This window comes from Monodon monoceros, unplaced genomic scaffold (genome assembly GCF_005190385.1).
Source record: "Monodon monoceros isolate NGI ecotype Baffin Bay Population unplaced genomic scaffold, NGI_Narwhal_1 Super_Scaffold_13, whole genome shotgun sequence".
NCBI lineage: Eukaryota > Metazoa > Chordata > Mammalia > Artiodactyla > Monodontidae > Monodon > Monodon monoceros.
The window spans coordinates 55,727,078-55,747,502 of NW_021703769.1; the positions used below are offsets into that span (position 1 = coordinate 55,727,078).

The 20,425-nt window shown below is 48.3% G+C and overlaps 1 protein-coding gene across 1 annotated transcript in view; it reads left to right on the forward strand.

Annotated features, from left to right (window-relative positions):
• Positions 1–20,425, forward strand: part of ABAT (4-aminobutyrate aminotransferase) — a 91,541-nt gene that overhangs the window by 67,022 nt on the left and 4,094 nt on the right. The window contains exons 7-15 of the mRNA XM_029220427.1: positions 7,102–7,182; positions 7,797–7,889; positions 8,392–8,454; positions 10,886–10,949; positions 11,426–11,574; positions 15,205–15,342; positions 16,158–16,325; positions 17,584–17,730; positions 19,928–20,039. Coding sequence (XP_029076260.1) covers positions 7,102–7,182; positions 7,797–7,889; positions 8,392–8,454; positions 10,886–10,949; positions 11,426–11,574; positions 15,205–15,342; positions 16,158–16,325; positions 17,584–17,730; positions 19,928–20,039 — 1,015 coding nt within the window. The remainder of the gene's footprint in view (positions 1–7,101; positions 7,183–7,796; positions 7,890–8,391; positions 8,455–10,885; positions 10,950–11,425; positions 11,575–15,204; positions 15,343–16,157; positions 16,326–17,583; positions 17,731–19,927; positions 20,040–20,425) is intronic.

Genomic DNA, 20,425 nt, shown 5'->3' on the forward strand with positions numbered 1-20,425 from the left:
GTCCATCCCTTCAGTCATCCCTTAAATATTTATTGAGCACATACTATGCGCTAAGCGCTTGGTACGCCTTGGGTGAGCAAAAACACAACGCCCTGCTCCCATGGAGGCAGCCAGTTAGCCACACACATAAGTAGAGAACTGCAAACATACTAAGTGCTACAGACCGAGGCAGTCAGTGTTATGTGGGCATAAAACAGTGATAATGATAATAATGAACAATAGTTACGAGCATAATATGTGCAAACACTGTGGCTGGCACTTCACAGATTGAATATTGCCAAGTCTGTGAGGCAGCTACTGTTGTTATCCCTGTTTTACAGAGGAGGGAACTGAGGCACAGAGAGGTTAAGTATTTGTCCAAGGTCACGCAGCTAGAGGAGGTGCTGGGAATAAAACCCACAGGAGCTGGGCTTTTTGGGGATGGAGGGGCCGGGGGTCAGGGAAGAGTGGTCCGTGCAGGGAGAGGAGGGTGGGAGGAGAGGAGCAGAGAGCTTCAGGAACAAAAGAGGACAGCACAGCTGGAGCAGAGAGGGCCAGGAAGGACCCAAGTATGACTGGAGTGGCAGGCAGGGGGCAGGTGACACACAGTTTCTCATCCTCGGCACTGTTAACATTTGGAGCCAGATTCTTCTCTGTTGTGGGCGCCGTTGATGATTGATGACACTGGCTGTAACACACATGGAGACATGCCTACATGCTGAGTGTACTGCTGAATGAATGTTCCCTTGTAACCCAGTGTTTCCCAACTTTCTTTTTTCAATTATCACTCCCTTAAGGAGCCTCTTTAGACATTAGTTTCCTGTTGCTGCCATCACAAACTACTGCCAGCCTAGGGGTTTAAAACATCACGCATTTATGGTTTCACAGATCTTGTGGGTCCGGAGTCTGGCCGGCTCAGCTGAGTGCTCTGCTTTGGGGCTCACGAAGCTGAGGTCAGCTCTTAGCTGCAAGCTCTGGGGGAGGATCCGCTTTGGGGCTCGGGCAGGTCATTGGCAGAGTTTGTTTCACGTGGTCCTTCCATCGTCAAGCCAGCAACGGCTGGTCCAGTCCCTCTCTCTGCCGCTGCCCTTAGCAAAGGGCTTGTGTGGTTGCACGAAGCTCATCCAGAAAATCCAGAACAGTCTCCTTTCTGAACTGAATACGAAGCTTACTTACATCTGCAAAGTTCCCTCTGCCATGGGATACTGGGTTGACCAAAAAGTTCATTGCAGAAAAACCCGAACGAACTTTTTGGCCAAGCCAATATATTCACAGTCCCGGGGATGGAATGAGGGTTGGGACATCTTCTTGGGGCAGCTTCATAATTGTGCCTACGACACACCTATGGTGTGTGGTATATATGTATACGATGTGGTACATACGTAGATAATAAGCACCATAGAGATGTCTGTGCTTTCTACATCACAAGGGTAAGATGCTTTTCACCCCCACTGAATTCAACATGCCCTGACCCAGTTCCTATTCCCCCAGACCAAATTAGGCCGACCACCCCCCTTACTTCTAACGGCACATGAGTAGAATTGTACCGGCTGTGCCCTTTATCACGTCTGGCTTATTTCACTCAAAATCCATCTGAAGATGCATCCTTGGTAGCCGCAGAGGATCCATCCTCCTGGCTCTAATCATTCCCTTGTGTGAACACGCTGCAGTTAACATCCTACCTACCGCTGATGAGCATCTGGGTCGCTTGCTACTGTGAACCTTCCAGTGTGTCTTTCGATGGCACATTCACGTGTCCCATGATACAAGGCCAGTCCGTCTCTGGCCATAGTGAGCGCACACAGTTGACCTCAGCAGATCCCGCCAGACAGTTTTCCAAACTGGGGTGGGAATTCTTCTCCATCCAGCAGTGTGAGAGCTCCGGCCACTCCCCACCCTCCCGGGCATTGCCTGTCATTGGGGCTTTCATTTTTCTCAGGTGTGACATACGTGTCCACACATGACAAAGAGTGTGATTCCTAAACGGAAATCAAAGAAAAGCAGGGGGACTGAGAGCCGGACCACGTCAGGAACCGACTATCCAGTCTTAAACGTTTTCCCTTGAATCTGAACAGCAGAAGATAATAGGAAAGAACTTGGGTCCTCTTTACCTGTGGGTGTGCCTGCCTGGGAGGGGCCTGGACGTGGTTCTCGCCTCCAATTAGTTGACAAGTCTAGGGGCTGCTCCAGCAGAAGCCGCGTCCTCCGGAGGGTGTCTGGCGAGGCCCGTTGGTGGCTCCAGGCGTGTGTTTACATTCAGAGCCCCGCTTTGTTTCGAAACGTTCTGCGGATCCCAGATGCCTCAGCAGTTGGTGCTAAAAAACTATGTCAACAAACACACCAGACACATTTGCAGTGTCAGCTGCCTCCGGAGGCACAGTTGCCCAGCAGCACGTGACTTCCAGGCCCAGGGATTCTAATTTCGGGGGATGCCCTGCCCCCACCCATCCTGCCCGGAACCTGGACCTGGATGCCACCCCCCATCCTCCCTTCTCCCACCCAGTCCTGGGCCTGTCCTGACTCTGCCCCCAACTTCCACTTGGAGTTTCCTCAACAGCCCCTCTTCATCACTCCCTCCCACCTCCACGTCCATTCTCACCTCCTCCAAACCACCCTCCAAGCTGCGCTGTGCCTGGAACCCTCTCCTGGTACCTACTGCCTTCAGGATGCATCCCAGCTCCTCCACTGCAAGTGTAAAGCCCTTTGTGATCTGGCTTCTGCTTCTTCAGCCTCACTTCTTGACATCTGTTTCCTTACTGATGGATGGAGTGCCTACTATGTGCTGGGCACTGTCCTTGGTGCTGGATTTGATGGCGAGATCACAGTCTAGATTACAGTCCAGAACAGTCTAGACCACAGTCTGGATCACAGATTAGATCCGTCTAGATCACCATCTAGACCGTAGTCTGGATCATGGTCTAGATCACAGTCTGTGCTGACGTCCTGCAGAGAGCACGGGGACCGGCACAACCTTAGAGAAGTGACAGCTGACCGCCACAGGCTCAGCAGAGTATATCTGGGGCATCAGACCAGATGACCGTTGATTGACATCTTGGGTCTTCCAAACTCTTAGCGGGAAATGCGCTCAGGTGGTGGTCAAGGTATTTTACCTGTCCTGGGCAGGCTCCTGCCAAGTCATTGAAGTTCTGAGAAGGGCTTATCAACCCTTTTGTACCCCAAACACATCATCCATTATTCATGTGCCGTGTCACCTGGATCCAATATCTAGGTTCCAGTTAGAACTTCTTATGTCACCAGGGCCATCTCATTACATTGCCCACAGGTTACACAATAATTATTGGGCATTGCACATGCCCCATCATTGCAATGTGTGATGAGTGCCGACTGACATCCGTGGCACCTTGGCTAGGCTGGCTGGAGGGCAGCTGGCCTGGTCAGCTGAGACATCAGTGTGACCTCCAGGCCTTTTCACCTGCGTGATTCTGTCCTTCAAGACTGAGCTCCTGCCTCATCTGTATGTTGTGTTTTCCCACTGGCTCCTTCTGAGCACCCAAGAAGGGATCCTCATTTTTGCAAATGAGGACTCTAAAGACCAGAGAGGTTAAGTGACTTGCCTCAGGTTGCACAGCCACTTAAACCAAAGCTCATTCTCTTCCTGCTACAGCAGGTCTGATGGCGAGGATTCTAGAAACCTGTCCTCAATTGATTCTGCTACCCAGAGTCCCAGGTATCTTCTGTTCTTCATGAATATCACGCTTTGTCAAACAGGAGTACCACCTCCACATCTTCCCTGGGCCCAGATAGGCAGTCACGCTGCCAGCCCGGCCATCCCCTCTGTGAGCCGCTTCCCCTGCTGCCAGTGATGGCAGTTCGCCTCCACCCTGATCTCGTGCTATGCTTGATTTCTTTGGAGCCCCATTAATACCTTGAAGCCAAAACAAAAGGCCCCTCGGCAGCCCCCACAGGCCACCCAAGGTCTCTGGGCTGTGCCAAGTAAACTCGTGTCCAGCACTGACATTTTCGGGTGGAGACTGCTTGCGGCGTCTGGCAGAGGGTGGGATCTGAAGTCAGCAAACCTGGGTTTGAGTCGTGGTTCTGCCCCTTCCCGTCTGTGTGACTTGAGGCAGGATGCTTGACCTCTCTGGGCCTCAGTTTCCCCAGCTCTACAATGAAAACGGTTAACTCCCTCCACCGCTTATCCTAGACCCACCCGGCTGGTCACAAAGAAGAAGAGGCAACAGAGGTATGAGCCTGCCATGAACTCTAGTGGGCCACGCCAAATCCCAATGCCACCAGAAGGATGAGTGCTGGGGCCTCCCTATCCTTGGGTTTCCTCCGATGGGGTGATGCCCCCATTTGGATTTGCACTGAGTTTATTACACCATTGAGTCCGAGAGAGAGAGGGGTGCCTGAGAAGTTCCCAAATCCCAGGCTCAATCAAACCTTCCATACTCTTTAATTCAATGTTTTTATTTTTATTATTTATTTGGCTGTGCCTCTCGGCTTGCGGGACCTTAGTTCCCTGACCAGGGATTGAACCTGCACCCTCGGCAGTGAAAGCGCCGAGTCCTAACCACTGGACCGCCAGGGAATTCCAGACTCAGTGTTTTTATTTTTGACTAATTTCAGATTTACAAGTTGTGAAGATAGTTCCCATCTACCTTTTACCCAGTTTCCCCCAAGGTTAACACCTCACCTCTCTACGGTACCCTTGTCAAAACTAAGAAATTAACATTGGTGCATTACCTACTACAGACTTTATTCAGATTTCCCCAGTTTTTCCATTAGTGTCCATGATTTTGGTCCCCAGAATCCAATCCAGTACGCTGCATTGCATTTAGTACAATCCCTTTCTATTACCCAAATCCACTTCCTGATGACCTCATTGCTTGTCCATTGAGCAGACAGACCCCTCCCAGACTCTTCCCAAGCCTTCCAGGGGGCACTGGCTAGACCTGGAGGGACTGGACCGCTCTATTCTTATCCCCATCTGCATTTCCATTTGTGTCTTTTCCATAATGGTGGACACGTGTCATCATTACACATTTATCAAAACCCATAGAAGGTACAACACTCAGTGAACCCTAAAGTAAAATTGTAACGTTCTTTTTACACGACATTTTTCCGGCAATACAACATCACCTTCAGTTAATGCGCCTTCGTTTACTTAACCTAATGTTGGCATTTAGAGTGGTTCTCTTTTTTGTTGTAAATAACACTCCGTCTTTCCTGGGTATCAGAAGCGAGTGTCTGTTTAGCGTCAGGCTTGCATGGTTGATTTCCTTACAGAGGGAAATCCTTCTCTGGACGCACATCTATCAAAATGGTGCGGGCGGGGGGCGGGGGGGGAGGAATTTTTCTAACACTGCTTTTTCATATGCAGCTCATTCATTTATTAACCAGCTCCCTCATCAGATTGCTCTCCTAAGGCTCATTCTATTTAGAAATTGCAGAGGACTGAAGCCTCTTTTTTTCCCCGTTTTTTTTTTTTTTTAATTAAAGTGTAATTCACATGCAGTCAAATCCATCCTTTGCAGGTACAGTTCTGTGGGTTTCAACAAATGCATAATCTGGGAATTCCCTGGTGGTCTGGTGGTTAGGACTCCACGCTTCCACTGCAGGGGCCACGGGTTTGATCCCTGCTCGGGGAACTAAGACCCCACAAGCCACGCGGTGCAGCCAAAAAATAAATAAATAAAAATTTTAAAAATTTAAAAAGTGCATAATTGTACAGCCACTGTCAAAACCCGGACATTTGCACAGCCATGTTCATACTGTTCACAGTAGCCCAAAGGTGGAAGCAACCTAAGTGTCCATCAGCAGATGAACAGATACAGGAAATGTGGCATATCCATACAGTGGAGTATTATTCAGCCTTAAAAAGGAAAGGAGAAAAAAAAAAAAAAGGAAAGAAAATCTGCCGTATGCTGTAACATCATGGATGAACCTAGAGGACGTTATGCTAAGTGAAATAAGCCAGTCGCAAAAGGACACATAATGTTTGATTCCACTTATTTGAGGTGGTTAGCGGCCTCAAAATCAGAGACAGGAAGTAGAATGCTGGTGGCCAGGGGCTGGAGGGAGGGGAGAATGGGGAGTCAGTGTTTAGTGGGGGCAGAGCTCCAGTTTTGTAAGATGAAAGAGTTCTGGAGACGGATGGTGATGATGGTTGCATAACGATATGAATATTCTTAACATTACTGAGAACTATATGCTTAGAAATGACTAAGATGGTAAATTTTATGTTACTTGTTTTTTAACCACAATCCAAAAAAATCCAGACACAGACCTTCATCTCCCCAAACATTCCCCTGAGCCCATGGGTAGTCGATCGCACCCCAGCCCCTGACAGCCGTGAGCTATTTTTTGTCCCAAAAGTTCTGCCTTTTCCAGAATGTCATAGGAATGGAGCCCCGCAGTGGGTGACCCTCTGATTCCAGCTTCTTTCACTCGGCATCGTGACTTTGAGATTCTCCCGTGTTGTTAAGTGTGTGGGTAGATTGTTCCATTTCATTGCTGAGCAGTGTTCCATGGTGTGCATATACCACGGTCTATTTATCGTTTCCCCAGTGGAAGGACATTTGGGCTGTTTCCAATTCTTGGCAACTGAAGATAAAAGCCACAACAAACCTTCATATCCATTCACATCTTTGTCTGACATATGCTGTCATTTTTCTCTTAGGTAAATACCTCGGAGCGAACTGCTGGGTCATAGGGTGTGTGTCTGTTTAACATTATAGGAAACTACCAACCTGTTTTCCAAAGTGGCCGCACCACGTTACATCCCCACCAGCCATGAATGAGAATTCTCACCAGTAATTGTTATCGTCCATTTTTTGTTTTTCAATCATTCTGATTTTTTTTTTTTAAGATTACAGATTCAGAGGGAGGTGCAAAACATAGTACAAAGAGGTCCCGTGTATTTTCTATCCAGTTTCCCCCAATGGTAGCATCTTACCTAGTGATAGTGCAATATCCCAACCAAGAAATTGACACTTTGTTTTAAACCCAGAGCAATCCTAGTGGATTTCTCTAAAAACGCAGGGGAGTATTTATATCATTCCCCACAGCATGGAACACATCTGCTCTGAAAAGCATCGCTGGTGGGTGGGAGCTGGGTCAGGTTGAGAAGTCACTGCTGGTCTCCTGGCTTTTTTGCAGAGCACATTCATCAACAGACCTGCCCTCGGAATCTTTCCTCCTGAGAACTTTGTGGAGAAGCTCCGGGAGTCCCTGCTCTCAGTGAGTCTGTGGGGACAGCTTGCCACCGTGAGAACCCACCTCTGCCCTTCACCGCGCTGGCCCGCAGCTCTGGTCTCCAGGAGGCTGGAGCAGCAGGGAAGGAAAGGACTGAGATCCATAATGATTAAGGATGGGATGTTTCTACTTCAGTCTTGATCTTCGTGCTGTTTCTTTCATGAAGAGTCTTTTTAATTTTCCTTTGCAAGAAAAGCTGGGATCCCTTGTGTGCGGGAAAAAGGGAACCCGGGGAAGTTAGTATTGATCCCACGACAGGGCCTTTGCCTGTGCCCTTCAGTCCTCCTTTGGGTTTCAGTTGCTACAAGGATTAGAGTCCTTCAGAACCCCGAATTCCCACCTGTAAAATGTGGGTGTCTCCGGGCAGAGGTTGTGTCAGGAGGGATGTCTGGGCTTTTCTTCACCTTTTTTCCTCTCTGGCCTCCAGCCTGGGGCCTTTTGGGGCCTCTCGTCCACCCCCTCCAGTCAGACTGCCTCCGGGACTGCATCCCTGTTTCCCTCCCAGCCTCCCACAGCCTCCAGGGCCCAGTGTGCAGCCCCTGCAGAGGCCCCGCTCCAGCTGGGGGGGTGGGGAGCCCACAGCTGTTTCCCTCCCACAGGTGGCTCCTAAAGGCATGTCCCAGCTCATCACGATGGCCTGCGGTTCCTGCTCCAACGAAAACGCCTTCAAGACCATCTTCATGTGGTACCGGGTGAGGTTTGGGGCTTGTATGCATGCAACGTGCACACACACACACACACACACACACACACACACAGCCCCCCAGCCCCCAGCCACACACTCAGCCCTTGTCCGACTGTTCATCCCAGCTGGCCAGAGTACTGGACATCAGTGGCCATGGTCGAAATCCAAGGAGGGCCACTGCCTGGACCGGGTTTTCCAAACATCCTGGCAGTGTGTAGTGTAAAACCTCCCCAGTGTCATTATACTGTGTTACCTGAAATAACATACCATCTCACAGATCTTCACTGTTGCCAATAGAATAGTAAAGCAACTTATTCATCCATCTATTTATTTCATCACAAGGACAATGAATGGTCTCATGCTTCAGTCCATACGTGTAACGTCAACATGTATATGATCAGCTTTTGAGAAAGCATCCCCTCGTTGACTAGATGTTGGTTTGGGTGGAAAGTGGGAGCCCTTCCTGCCCCAGAGCGTCTCTGAGAGTTTGTTCTGTTCCATTTTATCAGAGCAAGGAAAGGGGCCAATCGGGTTTCTCCAAGGAGGAGCTGGAGACGTGCATGATCAACCAGGTGAGCCCAGCATCCATCCCCTCCTCCTCATGCGTGGGGCCCTGTCCTCCTTAAGTAGGAGGGTGTCTTAGTTAGCACAGGCTGCCATAACAAAAACCCTAGACAGGGTGGCCTAAGCAACAGACATGTATGATGTATTTTTCTCACAGTCCTGGAGGCTGGAAGTCCAAGGTCAATGTGCTGGACAATCCAGTTTCCCAGGGCAGGCTCTCTTCCTGGCTTGGGGATGTCCACCTTCTCACTGTGTCCTCCATCTATCTCAGGGAGAGGGATCAGGCCCTCTGGTGTCCATTCCTATAAGGGCACTAATCCCATCACAGGGCCCCAACCACATGACCTCATCCAACCCTAAGTACCAGCCAAAGACCCCATGTTCAGATACCATTACACTGGGGGTTAGGGCTTCAATATATGAACTTGAGGGTGACTTAAACATTCAGTCCACAACAAGGGATCCTCAAGCATTCCAACCCCCTAGTCCATTCCCTTGGTTTCAAGGCCGGCCGAGTGGAACTCTTCCGACTAGCACGCATCAGTTTCCCAGGGCAGCTGCCTGTATTTGACCCGTCTAAAGTGGCATTTCATGTATTCTCTAGAATAATCCAAAATGTCAACACAAATATATGTGCAAGGGTGTTCACCCGTTGGTGTTTAGATTGGCAGCCACCTGTATATCCAGTAATGGGGAAAGATGGATTAAGTGTAGGGGTTCCAAGTGGAACCCCAGCAGTTCAGGGAGGCACCAAGGGGGCCAGTGTTGGGGTACAACAGTCGGGGGTGCACGGGGAAGACCAAGTAAGGCTCCAAGATTCCCAGCCAGCTTCAATCAGAGCAGGCCAGTCCTTCCCCTAAATCCCACTATGATTGAGGCAGAAGTGTATACCGCTTAAAAAAAGGGGTGGGGGGCGGGTGTTTGCAGATCGAGAGCCACTGAACTCAGTTACCCACTGTGTCCAAACACAAAGTTCTGCAGCCAGAATAATCACAAAGGGTTTCTCTTGGCCTGGAGACACGTGTGCTATAATTTAGTGAAAACAGTGGGATGTAAATTGCATAGGCACTGTGCTCTCAACCATGTAAATCAGCATAGGGGCACACCTCAGAGATATTGGGGGTTCGGTTCCAGATCACCCCGGTAAAGCAAATATCGCAATAAAGCGAGTCACATGATTTTTTTTAGTTTCTCAGTGCATAGAAAAGTTATGTTTATACTGTACTGTAGTCCATTAAATGTGCAATAGCCTTAACGTCTTAAAAAAATGTACACACGTTAATTCAAAAATACTTCATTGCTGAAAAATGCTAACCATCATCTGAGCCTTCAGGGAGTTGTAGTAGCAACATCACAGATCACCGATCGCAGGTCACCATGACAAGCAGAATAATAACCCAAAAGTCGCAAATATCGTGAGAATTACCAAAATGTGACACAGAGACACGAAGTGAGCAAATGCCGTTGGAAAATGGCTCCAGAAGACTTGTCCCATGCAGGGTTGCCACAAACCTTCAATCTGTAAAAAAGTGCAACATCTGTGAAGTGCAGTAAAACAAGTTACGCCCTATATATCACATTTGGAGACTAACAAAGGAATATGACAAGAGGGCATTCTGGGATTTGTGGGAAGAGGTCTTGGAGCTTTTCCCGGGGGTCTCAGGGACCCAGTGGAGATCAGCCAGCCTGAGAAAATGCCATACAACCTCCCAGAGACTCAGGGGCCCCCAAGGTGGCCTCTGCCGCGTCCCCAGCGGCTCCTGAGTCACTGGAGGCAGGTCTGATTTCCTGCCAGCTGGAGGGTCAGAAGGCAGTGCTGCTGTGCCATTCGCTTGGGGCTGGAAGAAGACTGGGGTTCATGAGTCCCTCCTGAGCTCAGGGGCAGCCCCGTGGGGAGAGGGAAAGCTGGGGGTCCCACCCTCCCGCTCTGGCCCAGCAGACCTCGTCCAAAGCCTGGGCATGTCCTGTGTGGGGCCCAGCTCAACCTCAGGTCACAGGAGGCAGATATCACCACCAGCACCTGGCCCATCTGTGGGCTGTGGGAGCAATCGGGGCGGGGGGGCAGGGGGACTGAGGCAGGGGAGTTTGAAAAGCCTGTGGACTCCTGCCAGTGATGGAAGGGAGAAAGATGGGTGGTGAGGGCCCAGGGCCAGCGTGCTCGCCCACCTTCAGGCTTGACCGAGAGAAATGGGCCCATGTGGTGCAGAACTTGTGAGAAGACAGAGGTTCAGGATATCTATTTCATGAAATCTCTTGATAAAAAACAAACAGAAAACACCACGTGTGGGCTGGATACAGACCTCTGGAGTCCAGTTTGTAACTTCTGCCTGAGCGGGGATCCCGGTTCTCCTGAGACTTTCGTACTCCTCGAGGTTCGTGGGGGCCACCATGTGGGTCCCCAGCTCACAACCCTGACTGACGGCTGTTTCTTGGTTCCAGGCCCCCGGGTGCCCCGACTACAGCATCCTCTCCTTCATGGGTGCCTTCCATGGGAGGACCATGGGTAAGGAGGGCCGTGAGATCCCAAGGTGGCAGGTAGAGTAATAATAACAGCAACAACAATAGTGACGGCTGCCTCTGATCTGGCACTGGCGGCTTCCACGTATTGTCTCATCGATTGCATACCGTTCCCTGGAGACTGGGGATGGCTGTTGCCACTTTGCAGATGTGGAAACTGAGGCTCGGCAAGGGAAGGAACATTCCAAGCCCATGCAGTGGCAGAGCTAGGATTTGAATCCTTGTCTCTCTTCCTTCAAAGTCTGTGTTAGTCTGTGATAGATCAGAAAGCAAAGACACACACACACACACACACACACACACACAGATTAAGACACATGGGTGCCACTTCAGCTTCAGGATGTTCCTAGAACTGTGGTTCTGCAGGCACCGGGCCTCCCTGGGCTGCCCCATCTCCTCCTCAGAGACGGTCCATCCTCCTTCCCTGAGCCAACCTCTGCTCTTCTGTTGTGCTGGGCTTAGGTTGCTTAGCGACCACGCACTCCAAAGCTATTCACAAGATCGACATCCCTTCCTTCGACTGGCCCATTGCACCATTCCCACGGCTGAAGTATCCTCTGGAAGAGTTTGTGAAAGAGAACCAACAAGAAGAGGCCCGTTGTCTAGAAGAGGTAACCCCCAGGTCCTCCCCTCACCTCCCCCTCAACCCCTCACCCCAAGACTTAGCCCCAGGGAAGAGGAACACACAAAGAGTTTATCCAGCGACCTGCGTGGCGCTCCCTGGGTGGGACGGAGGGACGGGGGCGCTTCCTGCCCCAATGTTCCATGTTAGGAAAGGTACTGAGACATTGATTTTGCCACCCAGCCTCCAGCACCCCGCTTCTGATACCAACTTCTGTATCATGTGAGTTTCTTTGGGGACAAGCTTCATTGACTCTGGAGTAAGAGAAAATGAATTGATGGAAAGAATACAGGGTAGCTCATAGGAAAAACAATTCCATGGGATCCTGTGGTCCACTGTGTGTCAGTCTTCTCCAGAATCCTGGGGCTTTTTTGGGAGCCCTGGAGGTTGCAGTGGGGGCGGGGAGGGACTAAGGATGGGCAACCCTGGTCCCCGTGCCTCCACTTCAACCACAATAGCCCCGCTTTGATCTGTCCCATATATTGGGGTTCCATGTAAGACATTGGAAGGATTCTGTTGCAGGGTGGCGGGTGGCGGGGAATGGCTATCACTCTTCAGATTTGGATTTGGGCTCACATAAGGCTGGTTTGCCTCTTAAGCTCATCATTTTTTTAAATTAATAGTTAACACCTACTAAGTGTAAAGCAAGGTGCTAGGCACTGGGTATTTAGTGGTAAATAAAAGAGACAAGGTGATGCAGTCGAAGCAAAATAAGGCAAGCTAAATGTCACTACAGCTTTTCTAGTAACTACATTTTTTAAAAGTAAAAATAATTGGGTGAAATTAATTTTAATAACATTTTATTGAACCCAGTGTATCGAAAATATTGTGTCATGTCATTAATATTTAAAAATTATTGATGACATGTTTTTATAGTCTTTTTTTCGTGTTAGATCTTTGAAACGCTGTGTGTATTTTACACGTAGAGCACATCTCAGTTTGGACCAGCTACATTCCAAGCGCTTGCTAGCCACATGTCTTTCCTGCATCCTATCAGAGAGTATAGGGTAGTCAGAAACACAGCACTGGACAAATAAGCAAGAAAATAGCCATATGATGACAAATTGCAGATGACACTGATTGCAAAGAAAAGCATCTTAGAGCTTCCCTGGGGCAATTGGTGAGACCGAGGCTAAAATTGCATCATCCAAATAGAAGGTTTTTCCTTAATTCTGCATAACAGAGAAAGATTGTACTTGTTACTCTATCCAGGTGTATGGTTTGGGTTTTTTCAATTATGTGTAATTATTAAATTATTAATAAAGTATCACAATTATTTTTTTATTTTTTATAAATTTATTTATTTATTTTTATCTTTGGCTGCATTGGGTCTTCATTGCTGCACGCAGGCTTTCTTTAGTTGCGGTGAGCGGGGGCTACTCTGTATTGCGGTGCGCGGGCTTCTCATTGCGGTGGCTTCTCTTGTTGCGGAGCGTGGGCTCTAGGTGCGCAGGCTCAGTAGTTGTGGCTCGGGGGCTCTAGAGCGCAGGCTCAGTAGTTGTGGCGCACGGGCTTAGTTGCTCCACGGTATGTGGGATCTTCCCGGACCAGGGGTCAAGCCTGTGTCCCCTGCATTGGCAGGCGGATTCTTAACCACTGCACCACCAGGGAAGCCCCAAGTATCACAATTATTAGTCTTTAATTATCTGTAAGAAGATGCCCATTTTAGAGCAAGAGTTCAAGAAATATAACCTCTTGGGGAAAATAAGATGCTTTTCTCACTGTTAACAGTTAAAAATTTTTTTCTTTTAATGACCTATAATGGAGGAGAATCTGAAAAAGAATATGTGTGTGTGTGTGTGTGTGTGTGTGTGTGTGTATGTAACTGAGTCACTTTGCTGTACACCAGAAACTAACACATTGTAAATTAACTATACTTCAATTTAAAAAAATAGTTTAAAAAAAGTTAAATTTTTATTTTTATTTTTTGGCTGCATTGGGTCTTCGTTGCTGCACGCGGACTTTTCTCTAGTTGTGGCGAGCAGGGGCCGCTCTTTTTTGCGGTGCGCGGGCTTCTCATTGCGGTGGCAAAGTGATTCAGTCATATATATATGTATGTATATATATGTGTATATATATTCTTTTTCAGATTCTTTTCTATTATGGATTATTACAAGATATTGAATATAGTTTCCTGTGCTATACAGTAGGACCTTGTTGGTTATCTGTTTTGTATATAGTAGCTTGTATCTGCTAATGCCAAACTCCTAATTTATCCCTCCCTCCCCACACTTTCCCGTAAGTTTGTTTTCTATGTCTGTGAGTCTGATTCTGTTTTGTAAGTAAGTTCATCTGTATTTTTTTTTCGGCCACACCGCGTGGCATGCGGGATCTTAGTTCCCTGACCAGGGATCGAACCCATGTCCCCTGCAGTAGAAGTGCAGAGTCTTAACCACTGGACCACCGGGGAAGTCCCTGTATGATTTTTTAGATTCCACATATAAGCGATATCATATGACATTTGTTTTTTTCTGTCTGGCTTACTTCACTTAGTATGATAATCTCTAGGTCCATCTATGTAACTGCAAATGACATTATTTCATTCTTTTTTATGGCTAAATAATATTCCATTGTATATTTATACCACATCTTCTTTATCCATTCATCTGTCAATGGACACTTAGGTTGCTTCCACCTCTTGGCTATTGTAAATAGTGTTGCTATAAACATAGGGGTGCATGTATCTTTCAAATTAGAGTTTTCTCTGGATATATCCCCAGGAGTGGGATTGCTGGATCATATGGTAGTTCTATTTTTACTTTGTTAAGGAACCTCCATACTGTTCTCCATAGTGGCTGCACTAATTTACATTCCCACCAACAGTGTAGGAGGGTTCCCTTTTCTCCACACGCTCTCCAGCATTTGTTATTTGTAGACTTTTTAATGATGGCCATTCTGACCGGTGTGAGGTGATATACCTCACTGTAGTTTTGATTTGCATTTCCCTAATAATTAGTGATGTTGAGCATCTTTTCATGTGTCTGTTGGCCATCTGTATGTCTTCTTTGGAGAAACGTCTGTTAGGTCTTCTGTCCATTTTTTGATTGGGTGGTTTGTTTTTTTGTTATTGAGTTGTATGAGCTGTTTGTATATTTTGGAAATTAAGTCCTTATCAGTCGCATCGTTTGCAAATATTTTCTTCCAGTCTGTAGGTTGTCTTTTCCTTTTGTTTATGGTTTACTTTGCTGTGCAAAAGCTTATAAGTTTGATTAGGTCCCATTTGTTTATTTTTGCTTTTATTTCTATTGCCTTGGGAGACTGATCTAAGAAAACATTGCTACAGTTTATGTCAGAGAATGTTCTGCCTATGTTCTCTCCTAGGAGTTTTATAGTGCTGTGTCTTATATTGAATATTTAAGTCTTTAAGCCATTTTGAGTTTATTTTGTGTATGGTGTGAGGGTGTGTTCTAACTTCATTGATTTACATGCGGCTGTACAGCTTTCCCAGCACCACTTGCTGAAGAGACTGTCTTTTCTCCATTGTGTATTCTATGTAATGATAAGACACTATGACATTTTCAACTTAAATTCCAGGGGTCCACAGCACCCCACATGCCCATCCTCCGAGGCTGCCCAAGAGCCTCCACGAATCCTTGTCATGTCCCCCTTTGGAATCCAGGTGGAGGACCTGATCGTGAAATACCGGAAGAAGAAGAAGACGGTGGCGGGGATCATAGTGGAGCCCATCCAGTCTGAGGGTGGAGACAACCACGCATCGGACGACTTCTTCCGGAAGCTGAGGGACATCTCCAGGAAGGTCAGCACACAGGGCCAGGGCTGGATGGGGCCACGGGCCATTTCCAGTTGGTTTTCCAGAGCAAAGGGTTAGCCTGGGGTCCTTGTAAACTTCCAGGTGTTCAGAGGCTGCCTGTCGGCCTCATGGGTAGAGAAGTTGGGGGTGAGGGCAGGACGGGGGATTCTCCCCTAAAATCTTATTCCAAAGTCAGTCTCCAACCTGCCGTCTTAGTCGGGGACATTCCCAATCAAGAGAATATCCTGGGGAAAGCCTAAGCCTCCTCCCTTTTCTTTCTAGGGATCCCACCTCATCTTTCAGCCCATTGTGGTCCACACTGAACAGAAGCCAAATGAACAAACTTCATGTTAATATCATGTCTGTTTTAATGTGTCTTGCACGTATAACTGGCCTGTCCAAGCAGTCAGTTCACGGATAAAGGTGACATGACATGAGTTGATTTAAACAGAAATGCTAAGTAAATAATAGTCCGGGTGATGAGCAGAGCTGGCAAACACTGCACCGGAAGTTTGGGAAATGGGGCTGCCTTACGGTTGGGACACCTTCCTTCTGAGCATGTCAACTTGCTCAGGGACCGAAGCCGATGGTTCAGGGATCATTTGATGTTCCGGTTTCGTACCGGCTGAGCAGTTTGAGGCCACGTGCAGACACAGCCCTGCTGGAACTGCCCTCCTGCAGGCTTAGTTTGGTTTTGCACAGCCCAAGAACACAGGCTTGGTTTGAGGTTCAGAAAGCAGTGGCTCTTGGGCTGGATTTGGGGGTCCGAGGTGGGCGAGTTGCGCTGGGTGTTTATTTCTCCTTCATTCCATGTCGGCCAGCACGGCTGTGCCTTCTTGGTGGATGAGGTCCAGACCGGAGGAGGCTGCACCGGCAAGTTCTGGGCCCACGAGCACTGGGGCTTGGATGACCCAGCAGACGTGATGACCTTCAGCAAGAAGATGATGACCGGGGGCTTCTTTCACAAGGAGGAGTTGAGGCCCAACGCTGTGAGTGTGGACCCTCTCCTGTCCAGGGCAGGGGAGGGAGGCGGGGCAAGGGACATCGACTTCTCATTACTGCTTCTTTCTCACCAACAAGGAACTAAGTGAATACCTAATGTGTCACAGAGGTTTCCTAAAGCCTAGTTCTTATCAATTTAATTTAAAGCCAGTGATTACGATTACCCCAGCTCTCTCTGCAGGGCTGACTTCATAGCGGTCCATTGTCAGGCTTCTAATTTTTTGCTTTGTGCACAAGCAAAAATATTGTTATTAGCTGCTGCTGTGAATGGAGCATTTGCTCTGTGCCTGGCCCAGTTCTAAGTATTCCTCTTGTACTTTTAATCCTTACAACAGTCTAACCAAGTAGATGGTATTTTTCTCTCCCGTTTTGCTAATGAGGAATCAGGCACAGAGAGGTTAAGTAAGTTGTCTAAGGTTACACAGCCTGTTAAGTGACAAAGTCAAGATTTAAATCCAGAGCTCATGCTCTAAACCATTTTACTGTACTGCCACTTGTACGTATGGATTTTCATACACACACACACACACACACACACACACACACACACACATGCAGAGTCATCAAGGGCCCAGGATCGTTCCTTCCACCATTCCTGCATGTAGCTTCTACCCTCAAGGTCACTTCATGATCCAAAATGGCTACTGGAGCGCCATCTCAATTTGACGCAGTAGGAAGGAAAAAGGAGGGAAGGATAAAGTGGCCCCCTTCTCGTCTTCAAGCAGTCTTCCCAGAAATCCCACAACATTTCTGCTTCTACCACTTTTGACTAAGATCTGGTCACATGGCCACTCCTAGCTGCAAGAGAGGCTGGGAAGTGTGTTTTAGTTGGCTGCAATGACACCCTGAAGGGGGAGTAAAGCGGGTGGTCTTTGAGGGTCAGACTGCCACCAATCCACTCCTGACTCCACCACCTAAGGGGCCATATTTTCACAGACAAGTCACTCAACTGCTCAGCACCTCAGCCTTCTCCTTTATAAAATGAGGATTATGGTAACTAGGGGCCAACCGTCTCGGTTTCCCCAGGACTGAGGGATTTCCCAGGACCTGGACAAGTTGGTGTCCCTAATAGTAGTACCTGCCTACAGGGTTGCTGTTACGGAGAGACTCTGGTGAGCCCATATGTGTTATCCTCCCAGCACTTAGTAGCTACTCGCTGGGTTAGTCTCTCTCCTCTTAAATGGGGAGAAGTGTGTGTCTGGGGGTGTGCCTGGAACCCTTCTGATGCCCTGTGTCTTGTTCCAGCCTTACCGGATCTTCAACACGTGGCTGGGGGACCCGTCCAAGAACCTGCTGCTGGCTGAGGTCATCAACATCATCAAGCGGGAGGACCTGCTGAATAACGCGGCCCATGCTGGGAAGGTCCTGCTCACGGGACTGCTGGACCTCCAGGTACTCCGCCCGGCCCTCCCGGATCCCCATCCATGGCTCCCCACGGCCCCCGCGGGCAGCAGCTGAGCTCTTCAGTGTAGCATCACATCCGCTGCCCCAGCCTGTGCCATTTCTGTAGGGGACGCCCTCCCACCAGTCCGTCCCGACCCCGTTTTCAGTTCCTGAACTCCCGGTTTTCTGCTGACACTGAGTTCAGGCATCCCTCCTTTGAGAAACCTCCCCAATGTTCCCTGTCTCTCGCTCCCACCCATGTGCCCACTATTCCCTCCTCTGGACCACCTTCTACATCCTGATCACTCCGTAGCAGTGCTCTCCAGGGGAATAGATTGCTAGCTATGCACGTAACTTCAAAGGTCCTAGTACCCATACTAAAAGTGAAACAGAAGGAGCTGAAATTAATTTGAATAATATATTTTACTTAACCCATCATATCCAAAATATTATTTCAACATGCCACCAGTATATAAAATAATTCAATATTTCTTATTCTTCTTCTCGTAATAAGTCTTTGAAATCCAGTATGTATTTTACACTTACAGTGCATTCCAATTTGGACTCACACTTCAACAGCTACATGTGGCCACCTCATTGGACAGTAGAGCTCTTTATTATAATTATTTGTCTTTGTTATGTCTACTCCCTGCCCAACACGCTCTCCTAGATTTGGGGACGGGGGATGCTGCTGGGAGGAACCACAGTGTTTCCAGGACTGGCCAGCCCAGCCCAGGAGTTAGCAGGAGAGATGACCCTAACCCCAGAGGGCTGGATACAAAGAGCCCTTCCTTGAAGCACCCAGTCACCAGGGAGCAGAGCAGATCCACTGATGGTGATGGTGATGGTGATGACGAAGCGAGGAGGGATGGTAGTGATAACAGCTTCCATTTACTGAGAGCCTGCTCCTGCCAAGTTCCGTAATAGGGGATCTCATACACTCTTAAGCCCAACGGTAACGCTGTGGTTGTAGACACCACCATGATCCTTATTTTACAGATGAGGAAACTGAGGTGTGGCGGGTTATTAACTTGTCCAAAGTTACACAGCTTGCACTGGGGTTTGAACCTGATTCTTGTAGCCTTCAAAGCCCATGTTCTTTTTCTTTTCTATTTTTTGACGGGATCTTAGTTCCCTAACTAGGGATCAAACCCAGGCCCCCGGCAGTGAAAGTGCCAAGTCCTAACCACTGGACCACCAGGGAATTCCCAAGCCCATGTTCTTTGCCAGCGTTTACCTCTCTGACGTGATCAAGGACATAACAATAATAATTATTACTATTTATTATTATTATTTCCATTAATTGAGAACTTGCTCTGTGCCAAGCATTGTGTTAGGTGCCTTATCTCATTTAATCCTCAGAATAGGATTGCTGCATTTAGGGGGGAAAACAGTTAAATTTAAATTTCACAAGTCTGAAGCCCAGGAGGGAAGGGCAGACACTGGACTTGGTTCCAGTCACAGGGCAGAGGCAGGAGCTTCAGGGACCACCATCTTCCTCTCCCAGGTAGGGATGCCAGGACACCCGGTTAAATTTAAAAGATAGCAACTAAATTTTTTTTTTTTTTAGCGTAAGTATATCCCATGCAATGTTTGGAACATATTTATACTAAAAAATTAGAAGTTGCTTATCTGAAATTTAACTGGGTGTCCTGTTTTTCTTCTGGCACCCTTAACCCAGAACAACTTGAAATTAGGAAACTATAATTCTCCTCATTTTCTGGATGAGAATGGGGAGCTTTAAACCCAGATCTGCCTGATTGCAGACTCTGAAGGGGCAAGTGTGGCTGCTGAGATAGCTGAGAGCCTCTAACTGTGCTGTAGCTCTAGGGGGAATTTCTTTTTCTTTTCTTGGGCTGGATTTGCATTTAGACTGAGGCTGGGCAGGGGCAGGTGCTAGGAAAGGCCTCTGGGAAGGGTGGAAGGATCGGGCCCTTCCCTCCTGCCACAGCGTTCCTTCCCCTGTCACCAGCGTGGCAGGAGAAATGTCAGGCACTTACTTATGTCCCCTGGGGGGACAGATGCACCCTGCTTGCAGTTGTTGGTGCTGGAGTATGGGACGCGCCAGGGCCGGGCTCGGCAGGGATCTTGTTGTTCTGAGGCTCTCACAAACACAGGCTGCCCCTGTCCTGAGTGGCCATGAGGTCCACGTGGGCTGATGGCTGCCTTCCTTGGCTTTGACGCCGGCCTTGTGTCCCCACTGCAGGCCCGGTACCCCCAGCTCATCAGCAGAGTGAGAGGACGAGGCACCTTCTGCTCCTTCGACACGCCAGATGAATCCATACGGAATAAACTCATTTCAATAGCCAGAAACAAAGGTAAGGCAGCCAGGGGTATCCACATTTCCTGGTGGGGGGCCCGGAGGGAGGGGGAGGGGAAGGTGATTCACAGGACTAAAAATAGTCTGAATTGCCTTTCTCAAAAGAAGAGAAAGTTACCAGGGAGCTTTCCTTATACATTTATTCATTCAACGATATTCGCCGAGAAGGTGAGCAGAAGGTGAGAGGTACCAACTCTGGAGAGGGTCAGGAGAGCCAGGGTCCCTTCCTTCAAGGAGCTTGCAGTCTAGCAGGAAGGGGTGACATCAAAGAGAATATTCCATAAACAATCTATTACAGTTATAAGTCCTAGAACAGAGGAAAAGGAGTTAGAGAACGAATAGCTGGGGAAAATGTCCAGGAAATCAGGGAAGGCTTCCTTGAGG